The sequence below is a fragment of the Manduca sexta genome, unplaced genomic scaffold (assembly GCF_014839805.1).
Source record: "Manduca sexta isolate Smith_Timp_Sample1 unplaced genomic scaffold, JHU_Msex_v1.0 HiC_scaffold_51, whole genome shotgun sequence".
Taxonomy (NCBI): Eukaryota; Metazoa; Arthropoda; class Insecta; order Lepidoptera; family Sphingidae; genus Manduca; species Manduca sexta.
The window spans coordinates 53,397-79,310 of record NW_023595308.1 but is presented as its reverse complement, the minus strand read 5'-3'; the positions used below and the strand labels follow the sequence as shown (position 1 = coordinate 79,310).

General features: G+C 42.4%; 1 protein-coding gene across 1 annotated transcript in view; it reads right to left on the bottom strand.

Annotated features, from left to right (window-relative positions):
• Positions 1-3,800: 3,800 nt before the first annotated feature.
• Positions 3,801-25,914, bottom strand: part of LOC115448628 — a 35,244-nt gene continuing 13,130 nt past the window's right edge. Inside the window, 23 exon segments of the mRNA XM_037447005.1 lie at positions 3,801-5,195; positions 5,198-5,305; positions 5,480-5,565; positions 5,820-5,964; positions 5,967-6,044; positions 6,901-7,079; positions 7,416-7,548; positions 9,011-9,167; positions 9,169-9,222; positions 9,300-9,426; positions 9,633-9,997; positions 10,086-10,943; positions 12,196-12,405; positions 12,606-12,838; positions 13,290-13,404; positions 13,918-14,034; positions 14,740-14,957; positions 16,680-16,783; positions 17,253-17,452; positions 17,773-18,186; positions 18,702-18,818; positions 19,906-20,066; positions 21,350-21,502. Coding sequence (XP_037302902.1) covers positions 5,062-5,195; positions 5,198-5,305; positions 5,480-5,565; positions 5,820-5,964; positions 5,967-6,044; positions 6,901-7,079; positions 7,416-7,548; positions 9,011-9,167; positions 9,169-9,222; positions 9,300-9,426; positions 9,633-9,997; positions 10,086-10,943; positions 12,196-12,405; positions 12,606-12,838; positions 13,290-13,404; positions 13,918-14,034; positions 14,740-14,957; positions 16,680-16,783; positions 17,253-17,452; positions 17,773-18,186; positions 18,702-18,818; positions 19,906-20,066; positions 21,350-21,464 — 4,428 coding nt within the window. The 5' untranslated portion in view covers positions 21,465-21,502 and the 3' untranslated portion in view covers positions 3,801-5,061.

The window sequence follows — 25,914 nt, the reverse complement described above, 5'->3', positions numbered from 1 at the left end:
CTTACACACCAAACGAAGGTTCGTATCGTTTGTGATAATTGTGATTGGTCGAGAGACTAACGCACCAGTTACGTCACGTTGTCTGTCGGCCAATCACAATGAAACGACAGGGACTATCGTGACGTGTTCATTCAATAATCTGAAGCAACCGAGTATTGTTACTGTTTACTATCAGTCACAACAAGCTAAGTTGGTTTATGCGTCAAATTAATTCTAATAAAAAATAGATAAATCATATAGGTCATTTCATCCCCGAAGATGCCTCATCACTTTTTGAGCGGAGATGTGGTAAGATAAGGGGACTGACCAAGCCTCAGCTTACGCTATCCAACGTAATGTGCGTGTGCACACATGCTGCTCACTCACACTGTAATTAAGGAAAGTAGTGGGGCGCGTCTTAGCGGATGCAATGATCTATAGTGTATCCATTGTATTTCGTCTATAAACAACGTATTTTTCTAACAAAAAAAGTGAGTCAAATCTCTGTGCTAAACAAATAATGGTTAGTCCATATTCCGGAACTCTTACAAGAAGTTTGTTCTTCCAGTTTTTGTACCGAAATTAATAATAATATTCCGCTCCGTCTCGACCCAGAAGGGACACATGTCAAGCTAACTGATGCCACAAAGGACGGGCTTAAAATGTCATTTACCCGACCGCATCTTACTCATAATTTAAGGCTATTTTAATTAGACTGGCTTATTTTGATATCGTAGTATCATACTTATCGTATAGGAAAATATGTGACGATATTTAGATGTTTGGCAGAAGTAAAGCCATTAACCGTTGGATTTAGATGTTTGGCACAGACATATACTAAGTCTTGAAATATGAGCCACATTTTATCATAAATAAGTAAACAGTGGGTCTTGTATTTGTAAACGGGGCTGTGATCTAAACTTAATAAAGGAAAAATATTGTTGGGTTTGTCTTAGAACAGAGAAGAGACTGATGACTTCGCTCTTTATTCTCGCCTTCCCAACACCCGTTTTCTTCCTTAAGTCGGTAAACTAGAGAACATTTGTAGCAAAGAAATGACAGGCAAACAAAACGTTTTTTATTAACTGGCTCAAAGTGAGGAAGGTTTATATTTTATATCAATTTTTATTTATTTAACTGCCTCGGTGCCAAATTTGCACCATGTTACGGTTACGCGGTGCTCTCTCAGGTCCTTAACCTAAGCTAAGTAAATTCACGAATAAATATTCAATTTAAATTAAATAAAAATATTAAAATTAAATTATTTTTTTTGGATTGAAGGGGTTGTTGAAACCAATTTTAATTGTCACCTGTTTCAAAATACGAAACTTGGAGAATAATAAAACAACAACATACAAAAGGATATAGTATATTTCTTAGTTAAAAGTATAATTACCTTAATAATACTATAATATAGTGTATATCGTTCGTCGCGTGAGGAACTGTGAAAACATATCAGAGACATCGAAAGCGAACACAAATATGAGGTAAGAAACTTCTTTTTATACAAAAGTAAATGTAAAAAAAGCAAAAACATAATTTATAGAAATTATTGATAGCCCCTAAAAAAAATTTACACAAAATTAAAAAAAAAATTAAATTAACACTCGTTCGCAATTTATTTTATAATTTAACATAAAAGCCGTTTCATTTTAAATACATTATTTAAATTTTTAAAGTATTTTATTTGCTTTTGACATCCCATAATATTGTTTTTTGTGACAAATAAGGGTGACTGTCCTTTAGTCTTTTTTGTTCATATTACTTAAATTTAGCAGCAAATATTTACACAATATATTATTTTGAACAATATAAACACGCATAATTATTGTTCGTAGAGAAAACATTCCTAAATAGCGAATATCTTTCATACACATTACATATCAGAATAAATAACCACAACACGAGTTTCTTTAATTTCAGATCACAAATATATTTTTCACTAGAACTAATGTTCCACTGCCCCATCCTACTATAATTCGGGCTCGACGATTGCTTTCTTTTGACTGGTTAAAATAAATAATTTAATTTCATCGATTATTACCATCTTTAATAATTTTCATAATATCAACAAATACATATCACAGTCCGGGTTGAAGGACCAAAATTTTAAATTCTATTTTTGTTCAAAAATAATTTTACATCAGGAAGACTGTGGAAGTATTTTTGCATCTGGAATATCATTTGGATCAGGACAGCCACCCTTGAACAAAAAAAAAATTGCAAGTGCTCACAAAACCACGTGCAATATAACCTAAATAAAAACAACAAAACTTAACCGTTCATAACTAAAATTTTCATTTCAAATCACAGAATTTTGACATTATTGTCCGAAAGCTTTGGTCATAATTGGACGCAGTTTAAGACAAAACATCCAGGTTACAATTAATATCTTTATTTCAGTGTTTTCGTGATGAAAAACATTCGATAAATTACTTTATCAGGTGTTGCAGGACTTTTTTCCCTAAACAAAACTTTGAACTTCCATAACTTTAAGGCTTTACAACTTTCTTTAACTCACTCTAAGGATCCGAATTTTTAGATCAAAATAACATTAACTATTAGTTCATTCAGATGAAGTCAATTATGACTTCTCAAGCGACAAATAATTTTATATACTCGTAAACTACGTCCATCATTGACTTGATTCATATTCTAAAATACTCTGGAGCCTGGACTCTAGTTTTACAGTCTTATCATTAATTGTGACGTATATTACTGCGATTGTAACGTTTAGACTCGTTTGGGATTTTCGTTAATACGGTCAAAATGACCTCACTTTTCCTGATGGTAAGTGGAGTGGGGTCCAATAGAATGTCTACTAACAAGAGATTATTACCCCTGGACAGTCGACACAATTATGCCGGCCTGTTGGTACCGGATACACAGGCTGATCCCGGAACGCGACACTTACGTAGACTAATACGGCGGGTTTTAAAACCTTGTGTCCGATGGTCGCTATCCAACTATTTATCTATTTAAGTTACCCCTTATAATAATAGGAATATTAGATCCATTTTAAAAATAATATCGACTTCTGTCACAATTAAAATTAGCTTAGCATCAAATTCAGAGTTTAGTTTATTAGCTTTAACATTAGGGTAATCAGGCATAAATATTTTTACACAAAAATATGGTATACGAAATTACCCCTTCATATTTTCTGAGGGGGCTTTGTATGGAAAATATATTTTTGTTATTAATTAATTATACCATACCCAAGAAAAAGTAAACGTGGGCAGACAAGTAGGTCGCCTTTGATATCCTAGATTAGGACCTCTCTATCGCCCTTAATACGATGCTTAGACATACGCCTGTATTCATAGACGTTTCATATAAGCCATAGGGCTGTTGTGATTGGCTAATATTCTTGTATCTCATTAGCCAATCACAAAGACCCTATGTCTACGCACTGCGGAGGCTGCCGTCAGCACGGAGATACAGACTTGTTATCACAGTAATGCTCCTTAGATAAAAACGTCTATGAATAAGGAGGATAACATTTTATCCCTGCTTATAAAGTATCAAAAAATAAATATATTACACTCGCAGTAATATATGGCAAGACCATGTCAATTGAACCGCTTCAAGACTGATAATATGGGTTTTATAGTGTCTCGAAATTACTTTCCCATAAATAATAATATTAGATAAATTCCAATATTTAGGATATGTTTATTAGATATTGTGATGTAGAACTAGTAATATCAGTCAAAACTGACAGTTCAACTTGAGTAAACCTGTGCAGACCAACATGCTTACTGCCATCGCTTCATTTTGATAATATCAATAACTAAAGTGAAGTTGACCAAAGCCTATTCATAGGCAGTTTTTGATTTACACTAATAGTCAAAATTACCTGTTTTCGGCTTACGACATTTATGGTTACGCTTATAGTCTTGACTATAGCTATTTAATTCTCACAGTTCATGATGAAACTTGCCCTTAACGGTAAAAATCCTTTATAGCTTGATCAGGAAAATATAAAATCTGCATGCGAGGTGCTACTTTGCTTTTTCATTTTAAATTGTCAGTACATTCTTTTCCATATTTTACAACCTTGCGCAGATTTTTAGTCTCCTGGGCGTGCTATATAAGCATACAGAGTGGTTCAAATTTGGAAGAAAATAATAATCCCTGTACATCCTGTTTTTTTATAGGCCTGAAGTCAATAACTCCACCGCTTTGATCTATATTCCTTTGGCTATTAGTCTAAAACAAGATGACGTTACTTCTGATCACGTAAATGGACCTGACCAAAACTTAATATGTCTCTCAAAAAGTATGTTCAATAATTAAACTATCAGTCGACTTAACGCTCTTCTTAATACATCTTATTCTTCAATCCAATTCCGATAATAACCAACCATAATAAGTCTTTTTGGAAGCATGTAAAAAATCCTTGTTCTGATTGGTCCAGTTTTGAGATAGATCAAAAAAGGGATTAGGATCGTCTATTGAAAATGGCGGTTAGTTGGGCTGTATTGGCAGTTTATTTCATTGTAGGCATCGGTATAAGTTGAACTCTATACTAATGGAGGATACAGCGTATATTTGTTTGCGACAGAATTTCCTTATCGATTTGTATAAATAATCACTTTAATTAGTCGACCATGTGATTTCGCAATAACATACAACTCATTCCATAGAACTACCCTTAGTAAGAGACCACCGAAAAATAATTTCTGTGCTTTTGTGATTGGTCAAATAATGTGCCCATATATTAAATTTCATAACATTTTCGTGTCTAACTCAAACTTTATATTCATAAAGGCGATAAACAAATTTGCCTGAAGCGATTTGGCTTGACGGATGATCAACGTCAAGCTAAACTGAACACTTGCTTCATACATTAAAATAATTATAATTATTTTAAAATAGTGTCGTTAAATCCGTTCTTTGCATTAATAAACACCCATTTATTCGATTTCAAAATATATTCGTTTCATCGATACTTCCGAGACTTCATCTTCGACACTTTATCGATAAAAAAACTGTAGATCACACGATAAATCACAGATATTTCGAAAGGCCCGTTCGCCGTTCAAACGATTTTGGACTCAACAGGCTTAACGGGCTCAATCAAAGGCAGTTTTTGTTGATACCGGTCATGTAGAGACTGTCATCGTCTGAGTAATCGTACTCTCTGTTTGCGTCGTAGACTTGTGTCTTCTCTTGTTCCTCCGCGAGTGCTGCTTGCAGTATCCTCTCAAGCTTGGCTGGACATCGCCCAGGAGGGCTCGTTGAGATGGCTCGGAGGCCCAACACGACTCCATCACCTCCCAGCACTCGTCTGTGAAGTGGGGAAGACGTTCCGGCCGCAATCCTATGGAGTGTAACATTGAATTAATAGCTATACATATAATTTTTGACTTAATATATTTTTAATGATTAACGCTAAGTCGATTATTTGACACGATTTTGGCGATGTTAATATCAACATTTTTCTGTTCATCTGATCACACTGATATTTCGTTCATAAACATTTGTAAGGACTTACCTCTTTTAACTTTACTCCATAACTGTTCTTTGTTCTGAAACGTTTCGAACGCTGACGGTAGCCTTATGTTACCGGCGCACACGTACCTGGAGGTAAAGGTTTATTTTATGACAAAACTGCTTATAATTAGGTTTTTTTTTTAAATAACCGAACGAGCATGATGTTCGCCCGATGGTTCGTAATATGAGAGCCTATTAACACAGGAGTCGGAGGCTCGAATGCAAGAGACTTACCATTAGGAACCAACACTACCACAACCCCAATGTTAAAGTATCGTGAACTTTATCTTTCAAGAGCTGAAATGAAGATGCAGTGGGTAACTGTGACGCCATATAATCACCAGAAGAGGATCCCGAAGGCGTAGACGTCGACGGCGGCGTCGTACTCGCCGGCGAAGAGCTCGGGCGCCATGTGCGCGGGCGCGCCCACGACGGAGCCGGAGATGAGCGCCTCGGCGGCGCAGAAGCCCAGGTCGGACAGCGCGCGCGCCCGCGCGCGTCCAGCAGCACGTTCTTCATCTTCACGTCGCGGTGCACCAGCCCCAGCGAGTGCAGGTAGCGGATCCCTGCGCGGGACCATGCCGTGGTACATTCAACAGCTTCACTACATAGTATAAAACAAAGTCGCTTTTCTGTCCCTATGTCCCTTTGGATGCTTAAATCTTTAAAACTACGCAACGGATTTTGATGCGGTTTTTTTAATAGATAGAGTGATTCAAGAGGAAGGTTTATATGTATAATAGCATCCATTAAATAGTGGAGAAATACTGTTATTTTGTTATGTTATACCCGTGCGAAGCAGAGCGGACCGCTATGTTTTTATATACAACGTTTTTTCTGTAGTGTATTTAGTATCAGCATTGCACCCTTGCGAAGCCGGGGTGAGTCGCTAGTTATGTAATAAAACAACGAAACTGTCTCTTTATCGACCACAATGCTGCCGCGCTAAGCGCAAAAGCGGTGTGTCAGGAAACCTTATTTCGAGATAATCGAAATTTTATAAATATAGTTTTATAGTTTTGTATGTAAAACTGAGATACAGAAACTCTTAAGTTTTTTATTACCAGTTCTAAACAAGATACCGTTATTTAGATAAGTTCACTGGGTGGGTATGTTTTTAAGCTATCTGACGACATAAAAATCAAGATTTTGTTTTTTTTTTGAGATACCGCTTTTGAATTTAGCACGGGAGAATATCCATCTGGTCTGATTAATTATTATTTCATACATAAATATATCAGAAATAAAATTTTCCAATCTTGGTATCAAATGGCCAACACACATACTAATTCCACGTACTCGAACATAAGATATAAAAACATATAAAATTTTTAATTTTTTCAAATAAAAATAACTCCACCTCTAGTAAAAATCATATTTTTTCTCATGCTGAGTTGGATAACACAATCCCTCCCTACTCACCCTCCACAATATCGCAGCTGATCCTCATCCTGGCCGCGAAGGAGAGCCCCGCCCTGACGGCGGCGTGCAGGTCGCGGCACTTCCGCTCCGAGACGAGCAACACGCTCGGGCCCGAGCCGCTGTGACGCTGCACTATGGACCCGTATAGCCGGACTATTCGGGGGTGCGCTGGGATGCTCCTGAGTGGGTGAAGACAAGTTTTATTACTGGAGTATAATCATTTTCAACCATATGAAGATAATAAATTAGTAAATTGAAATCTTTTATTAATGTCATCTAAAACAAAAATGTAAAATAATAATGAAATATAAAAAAAATTGTTAAAAAATTACTGCTGGACTATCAAATATTGAAGGCATAAATTACACTAAACTACTTCTAAAAAAAGTTGTAAATTGACTAATAAAATCTTTTGTCCTGATGACACCACCGTCATTCCGGTGTGGATGCGAGAGAGATAGCAAGATATGTTCCTCAATTTTTTTACCAATTACAATAATTCACATTTTACGTACTTAGTATAGAAGAACTCCATGGCGAGCTCGTGGTAGTGCCGCTCGTCCGCGGGCAGCACGGACTTCACCGCGACCGGGGACATGCCGGCCCACTCGCCGCGCACCGAGTACACCACGCCGTACTGGCCGCGACCTGCAGAAACGATGAGCATGACAGTACATGCAAAAAGATAATTTCATGATTTTAGAATAAGGACTAAAATGTTTGATTGGTAAAGTAATTTTTATCAGCTGTGTTAAACATTAGTTGTCCTCGGTGTGTGTGCGTGTGTGTGTGTGCGTCCGTACCGATCTCCCTGCCCAGGTCGGGCACGCCGTGCTGCAGCAGGTCGGCGAGCGAGGTGCTCTCGAGACAGAGGCGCGCGAGCGCAGGCGCGTGGTGCTTGCGCAGCGCCAGCTTGTTGTCCTCGGTGTGTGTGTGCGCGTGTGTGCGTGTGTGTGTGTGTGTGTGGGTGTGTGCGTGCTGTGCGTCCGTACCGATCTCCCTGCCCAGGTCGGGCACGCCGTGCTGCAGCAGGTCGGCGAGCGAGGTGCTCTCGAGACAGAGGCGCGCGAGCGCAGGCGCGTGGTGCTTGCGCAGCGCCAGCTTGTTGTCCTCGGTGTGTGTGTGCGCGTGTGTGCGCGTGTGTGCGTGTGTGTGTGTGTGTGCGTGCTGTGCGTCCGTACCGATCTCCCTGCCCAGGTCGGGCACGCCGTGCTGCAGCAGGTCGGCGAGCGAGGTGCTCTCGAGACAGAGGCGCGCGAGCGCAGGCGCGTGGTGCTTGCGCAGCGCCAGCTTGTTGTCCTCGGTGTGTGTGCGCGTGTGTGCGTGTGTGTGTGTGTGTGTGTGTGTGCGTGCTGTGCGTCCGTACCGATCTCCCTGCCCAGGTCGGGCACGCCGTGCTGCAGCAGGTCGGCGAGCGAGGTGCTCTCGAGACAGAGGCGCGCGAGCGCAGGCGCGTGGTGCTTGCGCAGCGCCAGCTTGTTGTCCTCGGTGTGTGTGTGCGCGTGTGTGCGCGTGTGTGCGTGTGTGTGTGTGTGTGCGTGCTGTGCGTCCGTACCGATCTCCCTGCCCAGGTCGGGCACGCCGTGCTGCAGCAGGTCGGCGAGCGAGGTGCTCTCGAGACAGAGGCGCGCGAGCGCAGGCGCGTGGTGCTTGCGCAGCGCCAGCTTGTTGTCCTCGGTGTGTGTGTGCGCGTGTGTGCGTGTGTGTGTGTGTGTGTGCGTGCTGTGCGTCCGTACCGATCTCCCTGCCCAGGTCGGGCACGCCGTGCTGCAGCAGGTCGGCGAGCGAGGTGCTCTCGAGACAGAGGCGCGCGAGCGCAGGCGCGTGGTGCTTGCGCAGCGCCAGCTTGTTGTCCTCGGTGTGTGTGTGCGCGTGTGTGCGCGTGTGTGCGTGTGTGTGTGTGTGTGCGTGCTGTGCGTCCGTACCGATCTCCCTGCCCAGGTCGGGCACGCCGTGCTGCAGCAGGTCGGCGAGCGAGGTGCTCTCGAGACAGAGGCGCGCGAGCGCAGGCGCGTGGTGCTTGCGCAGCGCCAGCTTGTTGTCCTCGGTGTGTGTGCGCGTGTGGGTGCGTGTGTGTGTGTGTGTGTGTGTGCGTGCTGTGCGTCCGTACCGATCTCCCTGCCCAGGTCGGGCACGCCGTGCTGCAGCAGGTCGGCGAGCGAGGTGCTCTCGAGACAGAGGCGCGCGAGCGCAGGCGCGTGGTGCTTGCGCAGCGCCAGCTTGTTGTCCTCGGTGTGCAGCAGGCGCGCGCCCACCGCCGCCTGCAGTCGCCGACAGCGCTGCCTGGTAGCGCCCGTGCGCCTCCGACAGCCGCTCCAGGATCTGCACGCGCAACACACATAACTCACTGACCCGAACTCACCGCAATTAGTAACTCAATACAAGGTCAGTCACCTCACCTGTGCGGATATAACCCTGGCGAGCCGCTGCGGGCTGAGCGACTGCGTCGTGTGTAACGCCACCTGGCGCCTCCACACCGGACTGAGCACGCAGCACGCCTCCGCTTCCCCACCTACTATCCTTAACCTGGAACAATATTAATCTAGTTACAGTAAGGTCAAGTTTTAAAATTGGTAGCAATGGAACATTGATATAAAAAGGATTACTGTTTAGACCGACATAAGCTTTATGTAGTGCCAATATAATATGTTAGATATAAGTCACACCTTTGACGATCTGCACATATCGATCAACACAGTCTTTGGTTATATTCCAAAGACTCCAGCTCCGACCGGCACGACGCCTCCCGCGACAGCAGGCATACAATACAGACCTGTGCAGCAGCCTCCGGAGCGAGTCGAGCAGCGTCCGCAGCAGCGAAGGAGGCGCACGGCGCGAGGTCCACGCCGCGCGCCGCGCACACCAGCTGCCGCATCGCCTCGCTCGCCGGCCGCCCGCCCAGCTCCGACCGGCACGACGCCTCCCGCGACAGCAGGCATACAATACAGACCTGTGCAGCAGCCTCCGGAGCGAGTCGAGCAGCGTCCGCAGTAGTGAAGGAGGCGCACGGCGCGAGGTCCACGCCGCGCGCCGCGCACACCAGCTGCCGCATCGCCTCGCTCGCCGGCCGCCCGCCCAGCTCCGACCGGCACGACGCCTCCCGCGACAGCAGGCATACAATACAGACCTGTGCAGCAGCCTCCGGAGCGAGTCGAGCAGCGTCCGCAGCAGCGAAGGAGGCGCACGGCGCGAGGGTTCACGCCGCGCGCCGCGCACACCAGCTGCCGCATCGCCTCGCTCGCCGGCCGCCCGCCCAGCTCCGACCGGCACGACGCCTCCCGCGACAGCAGGCATACAATACAGACCTGTGCAGCAGCCTCCGGAGCGAGTCGAGCAGCGTCCGCAGCAGAGAAGGAGGCGCACGGCGCGAGGTCCACGCCGCGCGCTGCGTACACCAGTTGCCGCATCGCCTCGCTCGCCGGCCGCCCGCCCAGCTCCGACCGGCACGACGCCTCCCGCGACAGCAGGCATACAATACAGACCTGTGCAGCAGCCTCCGGAGCGAGTCGAGCAGCGTCCGCAGCAGCGAAGGAGGCGCACGGCGCGAGGTCCACGCCGCGCGCCGCGCACACCAGCTGCCGCATCGCCTCGCTCGCCGGCCGCCCGCCCAGCTCCGACCGGCACGACGCCTCCCGCGACAGCAGGCATACAATACAGACCTGTGCAGCAGCCTCCGGAGCGAGTCGAGCAGGGTCCGCAGCAGCTATTTGGAGGCGCACGGCGCGAGGTCCACGCCGCGCGCCGCGCACACCAGCTGCCGCATCGCCTCGCTCGCCGGCCGCCCGCCCAGCTCCGACCGGCACGACGCCTCCAGCGACAGCAGGCATCTGCACAACATCGACACTGCTTATTAGAAACACGTACTTATTCTCCCTATATATTTCAAGAGCAGTATGTTTCTGGCAGGTGCCAAGAACCCCTTCGTGATGCTCGACGAGCTCGCCAAACTCTTTGAGCGGATCGTCGATGCTCGCCTCGTCGAGGACCTCGAGAGAGTCGGACACAACTTGCGGACAACCAGTTTGGATTTCGTCGGGGACGTTCTACCATCCACGCGATTCTGCGGGTAAGCGGTTTGAAGATGGCCCTCGAGAAGACCTAGACTATTTGTGTTCACGAGCCTTGGAGACTGCCACCAACCGGTACCCATATCGTTGTAGAGGGGGTGCGGATTCTCATCGGCAAAAGTATGAAGTACTTGGTTTTATTTTGGATAGCCGGTGGGAGTTTCGCACCCATTTCACTTTGTTACGGACGAAATTGTCTCAGGCAACGGGCGCGCTTCCCAGCCTGCTGCCCAACCTAGAGGGTCCTGGTATCCCTATCCCAAGAATGCAACCACAGGGTCGTGCGGTCCATGGCACTATCTGGGCACTCTTGTCTGGGCTGACGCCAGGGCGAGGGGGTTTCGGCATTGTCCTGCGAGGCCCGCAACGCGTCGGGGCGCAGCGGACGATCAGGGCATGCCGCATGGTTTCGTTCGAGAGCGCTTGCTTACCGGCGGGATTCCTGCCCTGGGATCTGAACGTCAAAACCCTATCTAGTGGTGTCTTTCGTGGCGGGAAGAGACGTTCAGTCGCGGGTAGCGTGGAAGGTAGGCCTCGCAAAATAGAGACAAGACGCAAGACTAATCCCTTTCAATAGGGGACAGGCCGCACCAAGTGGCACCGCGCAGGATCGGCTGCAGATGACAACTTGACGCTTCCGTCAAAGTAAGGCAGTAGCCGTCCCTAATGCGCCTTAGAGAGCCACCACGGAGTTTTAATTAGTATGCCGTGCGTTGTATTTGTCGGTTGGTTAGGGACTCGGCCCGGCGGTCGGCTGAAGGTCGTAAGGCACGATGACCCTAATATAACCGCTGAGTCGCCCTCACGAAGACTGTGTGGGAATAGCAAGGTAATTTATCCAAGAAAAATAAAGGGTAAAAACGTATTAAAAAATACCTTTGTAGCGTTCCAAAATAGGTATCCTTGAGGCAATCGACGAACTTGACTAGTCTTAAGCTTATTTTGCGACTTAATTTTGAGAGAACTGTGGACAAAAAAAAAACTAATTAACGATACAAATAATATGCAAGATTAAAAAATAAGAATAGAATTGGTATGAAATACTAACATGACAAAATAATCAACCGATACCGACCTTCTCAAGGCAGCGATGTCTCAAGTTTGAAAATGTTAAAATCGATATTCATCTTCTTGATATCGATTATGTTATCGATAAAATACTCATCAACTAATTTCAGGATAGTAAAAAAATCTTATATTTTACATCTCTGTGGTATAATGTACTCACCCGTCTGCTGCACATCGAGCGAGGCCTGCTTGACGGAGATGTTGACGCTGTTGGTGCAGGACGTGAGGCCGGAGCCCGCCGTGCTGCCCGTGCCCGCCGTGGCGCCGCTCGCGCCCCACAGCGTGCCGCTCGACAGCGAAACGACCCCGACTCGTTCTCCACGTGGATGTCGTTGTACGGGAACGAGATCAGGTCGTCGTCTGGGCGGGACTGTGGGCAAAGAAGTCTTAATAGAAACGAGGCTTATATAAAACGAACAAAATAGCCTACAAACAAGAAACATCTAAAATCACAGCGTCAAATCATTACGATTTAAGTCTAGCTATTGACATGTACTGCGTTGTAAAACAGTTTACAAAAAAAAAAATTATCAAAAAAGATACAGAGTCATAAAAACCGCAAACACTGACCGTAGGATATGACTCCAGCAAGCTATCGTCATTATCGGCGATGATGTCGTAGTCGTCGATGTTGCAGGCGTCGGCGCCGAGCGCGTCCTCGCCGTCGGAGGCGTCGCGCGCCGCGTCCGCGCCCGCGCCGCGGCCCCGCTCGGGCGCGTGGCGGGGCGCGGGGGAGGCGCCCGAGCGCGAGTAGAACACAGAGTTCGATATCACGAAGCGACGGTCCTGGTGCCACGGGAGATCTGATGCATAGACAGATAAAACCGTAAAAATTGTTTTTATAAAAGAATCTCAGGTTATAATCTAATTATTTTTTTGCTTACCATCGATACAATATCGATATGAATGGCAATATGAATAAACAAAATATAAATAGTAACAGTCTAATTGGCTTTAAACTACAACTTACATATTATTAATCTCCTAAATGTCTGCCTCAGCGTCCGAATTAAGTTGCATAAGTGGTTCAACTTATAAAAAAAATACTTTTATAAATCTAACATCGCTAGTGAAATGTAGATGTAATGCAACTTTGTCTAGTCCCAAATAAATTTTTCAAGTCATGAATTGGATAGAGTGGCGATTAATGACATGATTTCCCTCGCCAGTCGTCACAATTATGCCGGCCTGCTTGAAGTTCAAAAGTTTTTATGTTCATAAATTTATAAATCCCATCATAAGGCTATCTCATACCGTCTACACTCCAGTCCATATTGTTGACCTCAGACCTCATCTCCAGCAGCACTTCCTGCATGATCTGCAGCAACTCTTGCTTCTTGTCTCCTTCTGTGAATTTCTCGTTGATTGTCTGCGAAAAAAATTAACCTGATGTTATCTAATCATAAACATGATTCAAAAATTGTGGTGGTGCGTCTCCGACATACCTGAACTTCGACAATACGAGTATAACTTATGATTAGTTATTTATCTTCAAGTATCAGTGTGGTAAAACAATTATATATTCGGACTTTTTGAGGTTCTGTGTGTATAGTTTATCAATTATAGCTCGCTATAATATTCAAAGGAAACAATACGACAAACCTTCTATCTGGTAAGTTTAAAAAAAAATTTAGAAGGTATATTACGTCTGCCTGCACAAGGCAAGTGTGGTGGACTAAGGTCCAACCTTCTCAATAGTAGAGGAGGCCCATACCCAGCAGTGGGACAGTATAAAATACAGAGCTAGTATTTTTAATTAGTGCTAGTATTATATCACCTGACGATAAATGACCACCAACACCTACAATCTTTAAAGTGGACCTTACGGAGAGAGAAGTAAAAGAGAGAAGAAACCTCAACTATACCCCATATTTGACCTTACCTCATACAGCTGTTGTTCCTGTCTGGCGACGTACTGGATCTTCTTGGGCACCACCTGGAGCTCGCGCGCCATGTCGAACGACGCCAGGATTATCTGCTGCAGTAACTTCACGTGGACCTGGGCGCATACGTATCTATGTAGAATCTGACTATGGACATGGGTTATGGCGAAACATGATAATTTAGCATCAGACAAGCATGTTCCTGTAGTAATTATTGGAACAAAAATACTGATCTGTGGTATTTTTAACAGAATACAGGAAAATACTTATAAGATTTTTATTTAAAAAATTTATTGACAGGAGATGTCACATTAACTAATATAAACTTTTTCAGTAAATCTATGTCCTCCATAGTTAGTATTACAAACAAATTTAACTAAGTTTACTAACGTTATGGAGAGTAGAATAGACTGTCATCTATACATATTATAAAATAAAATCCCCTTTTCTGTCTGTCTGTATGTTATTGCGTTTCTCAAAATCTACAGAAGGGATTTTTATAAAATTTAGTATAGAGATAGATTAAGACACTGGGTAGGTTATAGGCTACATTCTAGCCCGGGAAAATGTATAGCGGGACTTTTATCCCGGAAAACTCCGGTGAAACCGCGAGCAAAAGCTAGTTATCTCTAAATGGACTGTTATCAATTATTTTTTTTTTACTAGGGAGACAAGTTGTTAATGTAAAGTTAAAGTATTTTACATCTAATACATAATTAAAATTTACATAATTTACACAATTCTTATGTTTCCACAAGTATGAATATATGCAGAAATACAGTTTCAAATTAATAGGCTAAACCAAAATCGACGAAACTCACCTCACTCAACCTAGTACAGTACTCAAACAGGTATCCCTGGAGGCAGTCGTACGCGAACTTCACCACGGTGTTCAGCAACAGGGACCTGCTCCTGATGGTCTTCTCCCCATCCTTCTCCTTGTCGGCGTGGGAGTACTTCAGTTCAGCTGAGCGCATCATCTCTCTGTCGTTCAGGATCACCCATTGAGATTTGGCTTGATGCTTTTGTGGTGGTGTTGCTGTAGTAGAGAGGAATTATTATTTTTCTGCTATTTGTACGCAGTCATACTGATTAGGGGTATATACTACTAGATTATAATTTATAAAAAATATATAAACTTTCTAGTTGCAACTGTGTTTTTGTTTTTAAGTAAAAGTAGTGTAGTTTAGTGTAATAAGCCACACTGTGAGACAAGCCAATAAGAACAGAATCTAAGAAACTGTCTTCAGCATTAGTCCGTCCCATGACATGATGTCGCTAACCTATTGCCATATCGGACACAAATACTAGACTACGGGCTGATACTGCCAGAAAATCCTATATCACTTACTCGACCCGGGATTAGAACCCGAGAACTCGTTCTGGTTGTAGCGCACACAATACAACTTTACTACTTAGGAACCCTCATACAAAGGTATTAATCTTATTACAAACTAGCTTTTGCCCGCGGCTCCGCCCGCGTTATAAAGTTTTTTAGGCTAAAGTTTTCCGTTATAAAAGTAGTAGTTTCCCGGGAGCCTTTGTTCTTCCCAGGGTCTCAAACTGTTTCCATACCAAATTTCATCTTAATACGTTGGGTAGTTTTTGAGTTGAACACGTTCAGGCAGACAGATGCAGCGGGGGACTTTGTTTTATAATATATATTTTTAGAACTTTTTAAGAGGAACAATCCCGTCATACATCATTGTTGCATAACTTTAACCGTTTACGCAGCGCACGCAACGGAAGCTCTCAAAACTAATAATTTTTCCCCGTTTTTGCAACATGTTTCATTACTGCTCCGCCCCTATTGGTCATAGCGTGATGATATATAGCCTATAGCACTCCGGGATCAAAGGGCTATCCAACACAAAAATATTTTTTCAGTTCAAACCGGTAATTCCTGAGATTAGCCATTACTGCTCCGCTCCTATTGGCCATAGCGTGATGATATATAGCCTATAGCGCTCCACAAATAAAGGGCTATCCAACACAAAAAGAATTGTTCAGTTTGGACCGGTAGTTCCTGAGATTAGCCATTACTGCTCCGCTCCTATTGGGTATAGCGTGATGATATATAGCCTATAGCAATCCACGAATAAAGGGCTATCCAACGCAAAAAGAATTTTTCAGTTTGGACCGGTAGTTCCTGAGATTAGCCATTACTGCTCCGCTCCTATTGGGTATAGCGTGATGATATGTAGCCTATAGTACTCCACGAATAAAGGGCTATCCAACGCAAAAAGAATTTTTCAGTTTGGACCGGTAGTTCCTGAGATCAGCCATTACTGCTCCGCTCCTATTGGGTATAGCGTGATGATATGTAGCCTATAGTACTCCACGAACAAAGGGCTATCCAACGCAAAAAGAATTTTTCAGTTTGGACCGGTAGTTCCTGAGATTAGCGCGTTCAAACAAACAAACAAACAAACAAACTCTTCAGCTTTATATAATAGTATAGATAAAGCGAATCAACTCTAGAAATTCTTACCCCAATAATATTTATTTATTTATTATGATCATTATGAGAACAGTATCCTTACAGGTACCTTAAACCTAATACAATATTGTCTCTAATAACTATACAAACTATTGACAAATACACTACTTATTTCTTGAATATTTAAACATATACTGTGAAATATGTAATAATAATGTACAATACTTTTTTTAAAACAAAATATATATTTATTACTATTTACATATTCCAAGAACTAGAAACCGAATACAGGGTGATTTTATTTTCAAAATACATACTTACACATCAACTCCCACTGGTCGAGCAGCTCGTTGAGGAACGCGACCTGCTCCTCGTACCGCCGCCGGCCCTCGCGGGACCTCTGCTCCGGCGAGTCGGCGGCGCGTCTGCAAGTACACCGCGAGAACACTCAGTACTCATCCAATAAAATGGTAGACAAATCTGTTATTTTTATCTACAGGGTGTATCAAAATTAGATGACTTAAAGGTATCCAATAATTGTTGCGAGTGACTACGCTGACTAAAATTAGGTGATGTTGTCTTACAAAATGAAGTTACAAATTGGTATTGCTTTTATAATCTGTTTGACTTTTGAAGAATATATCCGAAAGCATTTAAAAAAAAATCCTGTCTCCTGAAAGAGCCGTAAGATATCCATCATTATATTGCCATCAATATTTTAAAGACGATTATGAGATCATGAAGTCACACTCTAAAAGAAGTACATGCAAGGAGACCACGGCCACAATCAAATAAAACAATGAAACTAAATTAAAAACTACAACGCGACAAATTGAAAACATCCTATGTAAGCATCTGGTATTAAAACTAAAAATACAAATTCAAGAAACCCACCTCAACAACCCATCCTGTATCAACCCTTGATCACTCTCAGGCTTGTTGCCTTCCGAAGATTCAGTAGAGTCTGTGCCGATGCGCACTCTCTTCTCCGACGTGCCCTCATCCGTTTCCATGGCAACGCTGTCGGAGAACAAAGCGAACAACACCTGCGCGTTGGGGTTGATCTCTTTGATCTGGTGGAGATCGAGGCAGTTCTGGGGAGATGAAATGTAAATAGTGTAGCATTTTACAATGGAAGCGTAGTTCGCGGTCCACAGGTTCAAAACCCAAGGCATACACGTCTGGATTTTCTTAGTAAAAAAGAAATCTATTTCAATTATCGGTCTTTTTAATGGCGATGGGAAACATGACATTTAAAGTGTATATAGATGTTGAGTCGGTACCACACCAAAAACGGTAAAAAGCGAATCAAATGTTACCAAATCTAACCGTGCTTTTATTCTACCTACTCTCCTTTGTGTACTGTCCAAAGGTGTTGATTTATAATCATCAGCATCTAAGAAGACAAACTTACCTCTCCGTTAAACACAGCCGGCTCCCTCCTTCCCTTCCCATCTCTTTCCATCACCACCTCACACTTATCATCCTTATCGTCATCAACTTTCATCATAGAGTACAGATTGAAGGTACTCCAAAAATCCTCTTCACTCCTAGATATTATCAGGGTGTTGGTGATGTGATCGTTGAAGACATTCTTCCCCATTCTGTCTACCCCGTATAGATATATAGGGTTGACGGTTTTCAAAATGGCGTCCCTTTTGGAGTAGAGGTCACTGTAAATCTTCTTGAGGGTTAGGTGGTCCGTGGTACCGGTGTCGGAGTCCAAATCTGGTGGTATGATGATGCGAAGACCGTCTTTGAGGAATTGGTTGTTGATTTCCACTTCTAAGATTTTGGAGAGATCCGCGTTGTCTTGGCGGACTAGGTCCTGCGGAAAACGAGTTCATAATCAGAGTTTGAAAGTAGGTGTACTGAAAAATGCGGTATATATTGATGTGGTAGTTGAACTTGCTGATGTTTTTCTCAGCCAGTACTCTGCTACTGCATTATTATGCTTTACAAACATAGACTATCATCATCTTATTTTTATACATTTTAAAGCAGTACCGTTGCGTCAAGGTAGCAGCTTCTTGAACCCTATCATCCCTGACCATCTTATGAAATCAGACCATGAGTATGTATGTACCATTACCCTAGTTACTATATTTTTTTATACGAGACAAAGTGACCCATTGCACCATGGTAAGTGGAGTGGAGTCCAGATAATGTTGACTGACGAGAGATGTTTATCCCTTGCCAGTCGACAAAATTATGCCGGCCTATTTATAACTCGATATACACAGGTAGATCCCGATGCGATACACTTTCGGGCTCATTATAACTGGGTCTAACCTTGTGCATGGTGGTCGCTATCCAGGGTAATAAAAATCACCTAATAGTTACCTCAACCGGGAGCGTGTCCCAGGGCTTCTTGTTGCACTCCAACTCTTCCACCAGCATGAAGTCAGAGTCTCCAAGAGTCAGATGCACCTGCGTGGTGCTGGCGTACGAGATTCGAATCTGGTGATGGTAATAATACAGTTATAGTGCACTTCAAATATTATAACGTTGGTATGAGCACTTGTCCGTTGAGTGAATGGCGAAAGGTTACTAGCTAGACCATAACAAATAAGAAAAAAACATTGATGATGTTTTGCCTAACATAAGTTGCAAAGGGAAACGTGAAAAGGTCAATCTCCAAAGATATCTTTTTTTTTGTACTTTTTTTTCTTCTCTCTTCAAATCCATTGAGTTAATGGAAACCTTCAGAACACAACAAACAAGAAAAAACCAATGATGCTTTCTTGCCTAACATAGGTTGCAAAAGAAAACGTGGAAGAGACAATCTCCAAGACGTCTAATTTATTTTACTTCTCTTTTTAAAATAATGACAGCAATAAATAAATTTCTCGTCTTTCTACATTTCCTTGGACTATACCCAGCTGATATATGTAAATGGACAATATAAATACGAAAAAAAATCCATACAAATAACTTATAAGTAGAGCCTTTATGTAATACCAAAGAAACCAGTTTGAGGCATTCAACAAGTAGACGATATAATGAAGCAAATCGTATAAAATTAAGATAAGATGAACAAAAATAGCGAAATTACATTATTGACAGTTTAATTTCGTCTATTTTTACAAGTTTTTATTTTTATATACCTATACTAAGTTATTCAAATGATAGGCTAGTCCGGTCAGATACTAGAATATGATATAACATACTAGATTTTTCCAGCGGCTTTGCCAGCATGATAAACTTTTTCCTGTATGTAAAGGTCTATAGCACTCAGAAGTTATGCAGCTTCCTACTGGAGAAAGAATTTTCAAAATCCTATGACTAGTTTTAGAGACTAAGCCCCTACAAACCTACAGATTCACAAACTTTTTTGATATTAGTATAGATATCGATGCCACACAACAGTGTAATGCTTAGGCTCTACTTGGTTCGACGAGAGTATAATCAAGCATTAATTCTCCTTCTAGATTTGAATCTGCGTGAAGAATACTCCGAGCATCATCACTGCGCATACGAAATAAATAGAATCAATCCTGCTCTTCAGCCTTCCTTGGTAAACACAAAGCAAATTCCAGTGACTCACCCATCGACACCCTCGCGGCGGAGGATCAGGCAGCAGCTGCCGTCCCAACAGACAGTGAAGAAGACGGGCCCTGGCGGACGGCGTACTGCCGAGCACCACCAGCGCTGTTGTGCGAAGGGACAGGTTGTATATCTCCTGGACGGTGTCTGGTACTTCTGGATCTGAGATTGATACATAATTGAAGCGTTAGTTGTTGATATAATATAAAGTTTTTGCTGTTTTAGTAAATGAAACAATGTTTTTTATAGGCGCACGGCAGAGTGCCCGCTCTGCACCTAATGATAAGTGGAGTAGATCCAATAGTATGTCGACTGACGAGAAATGGGTTCCCCTCGACAGTCAAAACCTGATGTACACAGGCTGATCCCGGAACGCGTCACATTTACGCGGGCCACTATGACGGGTTTTAACACCTTGTGTCCGGTGGTCGCTATTCGGACGGATATGAAATATATCCTACCACCAACAAAGCACCACCAGTGCTGTGTTCTAATATGAACAACATATCAGCCAGCAATATTAGTCGCACCTTTGAAACTGAACATAGTCTCAGAGTGAATAAAATTTGAGGTATTTGTACTTTGGTGCTAAGCGATTTAATACCGAACTACACTTGACACCTTGACCCATCAGAATTTAATCTAATAATGTAGATTAATTACTAATTATACTAGCTCCAATGTCCTTTATATTAGAACACAATGTTGCAGTGTATTCACCTCATAGATCTATAAATTGTAAACAATTATCTAGCTTATCATTAATATCAGTGCAAGTTCTGCAACTTATGTATTATTGTCTCTATGTAGTTCCCTGCTTAGTAACAATTATTAGCACCTAACTATAGCAGGGGAGCAAAGTTTTTTTTTGAGTTCAATTCCCACAGTCAACACCGAATGGGATGCTGAAATCCCCCGGTCTAGCGACTTAAGGGACCTGAACGAAAATTGGGAAACGATATCTGGAGAAGGAAATGTGGAGAAAGGAGAAGGAACCCTCTCAGAATGCGAGGAGGGAAGAACGCCAGGAAATGCTCGTGACCACTCATAGGCCTCAGTGTGAATCGGCAACCATGATGCATAGACACATTTACTGTGTGCCTAGGACCGCGACAAATTTCCTCCTGTGATTCGGCGTGCATTTGGTGTTGAGTCAAAGGGGGGAGGGAAGCAAAGTTGCCAGTTTCTATCAATGATCATTGGAAGTTAATATTTTAAATGTGAGGTTCAGTATGTTCACCGGTAAATAAGGAATACGGGACTGCCTCGGTGGCGTTGTTGTACGGTACGATTGCAGTGCTGAGGTCTCGGGTTCGATGGAACAGATGGCATATTGGTCGACGAGAGTTGATTATCCCTACCTAACTGGCCAGTCAAATAGAAAAATAAGTACGTAGATATTAGTTCACATTGACATTCTCGAGACAATGTAGTGTAGAACTCACCAAACTGCAGCATGTCGCAGACATCGTGCAGCGCGCGCTGCGTGTCGAGCACGAGGTTGCGCAGCGTGCGCGTGCGCGCGCCCACACGCCGCCACCACGCGGACCCACCCGCCATCACGAACAACAGCCAGTGGGGGGCTCATGCGGTGATGTCTGTTGGCAAAGAGTTCAGTTTTTAATGATGTGCAACTATGAAATATTGGTCCTATAGGATATCATTTGTTTGAGCTTGAATAATTCTCATTGAACAGACTAAATCCGAATTGTTTCATTAGTTAGCACGACTCTTTCAAACATATTTGTTTGTTGTTGTGCTGCCGTCTTCCCTCTAAGAAATTATTATTGTTCATAATGGACAACCGTATACGTTTATGTATCAGCTTTAGTTCGCGGCTTCGCCCGCGTGCAAGTTTGTCCCCAAAAGTCCTGCTATACTTTTTCCCGTGATAAAAAGTCTATGTTCTTTCCACGATCTGAAACTATCTCCAGACTACATTTTATTGAAATCCGTTAATTAGTTTTTGAGTTAATCACGTTAAGACAGACAGACACGGCGGGGGACTTTGTAATATGAGAGAATTTACGAATTGATGCGAAACGGGCGTGTAATTACGTTGGCCAGAAGATTGATTGCTTCAGGCCAAATTAAAATACCATTTTGTTACAGACCTGACCTTCTAATAATCACATGACAAGGAACACTGGGCTGTAACAGATGTTTAGGAGAGGACATACTGATATTTGCCAAAGTGAAAGCTAATGCAAACACATTAATATTCGTGAGTGCATAATATACAGGTTGGGTAAATGATAATTAACTGATCACATAATATAACGCCTGTATCAATAGGGTAAGCAGAGATTATATTTCGAATACATTTATCTTTTGCAACGGCTTCCTTCGATATTAGGGCGGATGGTTGCAGTGACGAAGGGTCGATATGACCCAATTCCTGCCGTCTTCCCTTCCCACTTGTGTAAGTTCTAATTGCATTTAGAACGATTTGCAGAACGTATTATTCAACCACCTATATGTTGTGTCAAGTAAACTTCACCCTATAGCAATTGTTGGCAGGCAGTTGTCATTTGGAACAATTGAAACAGGCCTGTCTTTTTCCTCGGGTGCAGGGGCGTACCACCCAGGCTCTTGGACATATGGAGCACAATATGTCACAGATTCTGGCTTCAACACACACACAACATCACGCATTTATTTATTATCCTCAAAGGGGTATGCAGAGGCGCAACTAGAGCACCCACTTTCCGCCATGTATATTCCGACCAAAGATGTGATAGTTGGGCACAAATTCCAGACTCCGGGCTGATACTGAGCAGAAAAACTTAAATATCACTTTACCCGACCCGGGATTCGAACCCAGGAACTTAGAGCGCTGCCGTACCGCGCAAGCAGTATAACTACGCCACCAAGGCAGTCCGACTTCAACGTCACCATCACTATAGTCGTAAACAAAAAATTGGATTGAAAGATAAACACAGCTTACTTAATATAATGGCAAACGAGATACGATGCGCGTCCTTTAACGGTTGGATTATCCAGGATTCACTGGATGTCTACCGGCTGACCCCGAGACACAAGTAGTCGTCTCTACGTAGTCGGATGATCACTTGTTACAGGTTTGTTATGATACTCAACCTGTTTTATCACCGTATATCAGACTCAGTAGTTAAGACATTAGGGTTTATTTCACATTGTTCGAACACCAATCGTCGATATAACGCGACCATATACAAATGTCAAGCTATTCAAACTTTTATTCAGATGAATTTAAATAACATGTTACTGTTATGTAAAATTGATACATATTACAAAGGTGCAAATACGTACAAGACAGTGGGTTTATTCTATGAATTGAGAACAATACCATCTCTCAGTCCAGAACGTACGCTTCGGGACGTTGGATAACTGAGGATGGTTCGGGACGTTGCTTTACTAGCTTCTAAATAAACGGTACACAAGAGTACATTCAGTTAAACTGCTAAATGGATGTTAACTAACGGATATTTACGTAAGCTAGTGAAATAGGTTCGTGTGGAATCGGGACTATATGAAAATAACAATATGTAATATTTCTACAGTGGATTGACTGGCCCGTTCAGTAGTACCACTGACTCACTGAAACCGTGAAGTAATTGCTGTTGAGTTTTGATAAACGATTTCTGGAACCACGTACAAGGTTTTCACTTTTAATCTCTATTATTTTCCTTAAGACCGATAGAGTGTACAAAAGTGAGTGTTTAAGAAGTTATTTCGTTGATATTACCGTGAGAGACTATTCATTTTGTAAATTGATTGATGGTATAAATTAATATTATCGGATTAATAAATTATATTACCATCTTATATTTTGTATCTACATTCAATGAAATAAAATATGATTATGATTTAGGCTCGTAGAGGTCACGTAACATTCAAAAAAACAAACATAACATTTCAACCAGGCCGACATAATTGTGGCAACTGGCGAGGGTTAATCTCTCTTCAGTCGTTACTCTATCTGGTCCCTACTCCACTTACCATCAGGTTGAATGGGGTCTATTTTCAGTAGACAAGAAAAAAAGAGCAAACAAAAAAACATCATCAGGTAGGTACCGGTCTATCTCTTAGATGTACGGTATAAAAACTACTAATTCCTATACATTCTATTCAATTCAAAAAGCAACCAAAAAATGTTAATGTTAATCAAATTAAGACCAGCTCTAACTAAATTTAACTACGCAGTTGATTCGAGAGAGTCGCTGACTCATAATCATCTGTCAATTGGCAAAAAATAGCGCGCAAATACATATTCATACTTGTGGCTTCGATACAGAGAAAGGCTTTTCTCGGAATATTTTATAACACAAACAATAACATCACGCTGTTATCCCTAAAAGGTAGGAAGACACAACCAGGGCACTCACTTTTCGCTATGTATGTTCATCCGTGTGTTAAAGTGGGAGCCTATCGCCATATCGAACATTTATCCTACTAATATTAAAAATGTGAGAGTTCGATAAAATGTTAGTATATTTGTTAAAAGTAAGCTCAAAAACAACTGAACGTCTTTGGATGGCATTTGGTATACGGGTAAACCATGACCTAGATCAACACGGAGGATACTTCTTTAGTAGGTAGGTATTAATGCAATTTTTTAAATAGTGTGTTTCATGCGGCGAAGTCGTATCGAACACCTAATAGCCAATATTAATTAGTGTAGTTTTCGATTTAGTTCAGCTGTTGTTAATATTACCTCCTAGAAACTCAACACAAAAGATATTTTTTTAGTAATAGCAGAGGTCATACGTGACTTACCATACTCAAAGATCCTCCCTGAGGCCTTATACTCCGATAGCACAAACTAGTAACAAGGCAGTGTTATCTTCGTTAAATTAGTGTGGAATAGACTTCCGTATGCCCATGCGCCGTAATGCGATGAGGACCCTGTCAAAATAACGTGTGCCATAGGGAATCAGAATTTAATCCCACGCCTGGCTTTTTACAAAAGGAACAACCAGACCTTCACCATAAAATAAGTATAAAATGCAGTATGTTTTTATATGTATATTGCGCATTATCTTTAACGGCACCCTGTGTAAATATAACGGAAATCCTTGACAATATTCAGTACATCTGTGCTACACCAGCGCAATATAAAATAAAAATATTATAGCAAAACATGTACAGTTACATCCGAAACAAAACTAGAGACAGCAAATAGTGAATGTCCATAACCCTGGCGCCCAAGAGATGTCGTATGACATGACATCGAATACCACTGACGTGACTAACAGCCATAAAATATTTGACACTAATGATATGAATGACATGACTAACAAGAATGTCATAGTTGATATTGTTGAATTTAGTTTGTGAATTTTGCGCATTTTAATGCTCGCTCACACTTTGTTTTTTTTTCTCTAATCGGTGACATTATAGCGACCGCATTGCTTTGGTACGAAATAAATTAAATAGATCAATATTTTCAGTTTACTGGTATTTAATTTATCAGATACTAATGACATGACTAACAGGTATGGCTTTAGTGACGCTAATGACATGATTAACAGGAATTGCATTATTGACGCTAATGACATGACTCGTACCTGTTAACTGTCAGCATTACATTGGCCTGCTTTATTGTTATTTCGCCTTACTTCGAAACAAGATTCGCTCAACTAGACCACTATGAGTAATGTTTTTTTCACCATGAGTCGGTCGCAAATCGAAATCTAGTTTGATATACACGATACTTTCGCGTGTTCATACGTTCAGTTTTTTTTAATTAAATTAGTATATTTGCATGCGATTTATATCTAAGTTGTGAACATAAAATTCGTATATTTTTTTAAAGATAAACAAGGAATACCACATCATACATATTAATAAAGTCAAAAACATAAACGAAACATTCTGATGATTTCTTATGTTTACGCGAATGTTAGACATTGAAAATAAAACTATTTAACGGATTTTTTCGCGGTTTTTATATTATCATTTTCTCCCGACGTTGCGAAGACTTTGCAGCCTTCATGGTCACGGGGGGGACTGCGGTGTTGTTCATCCG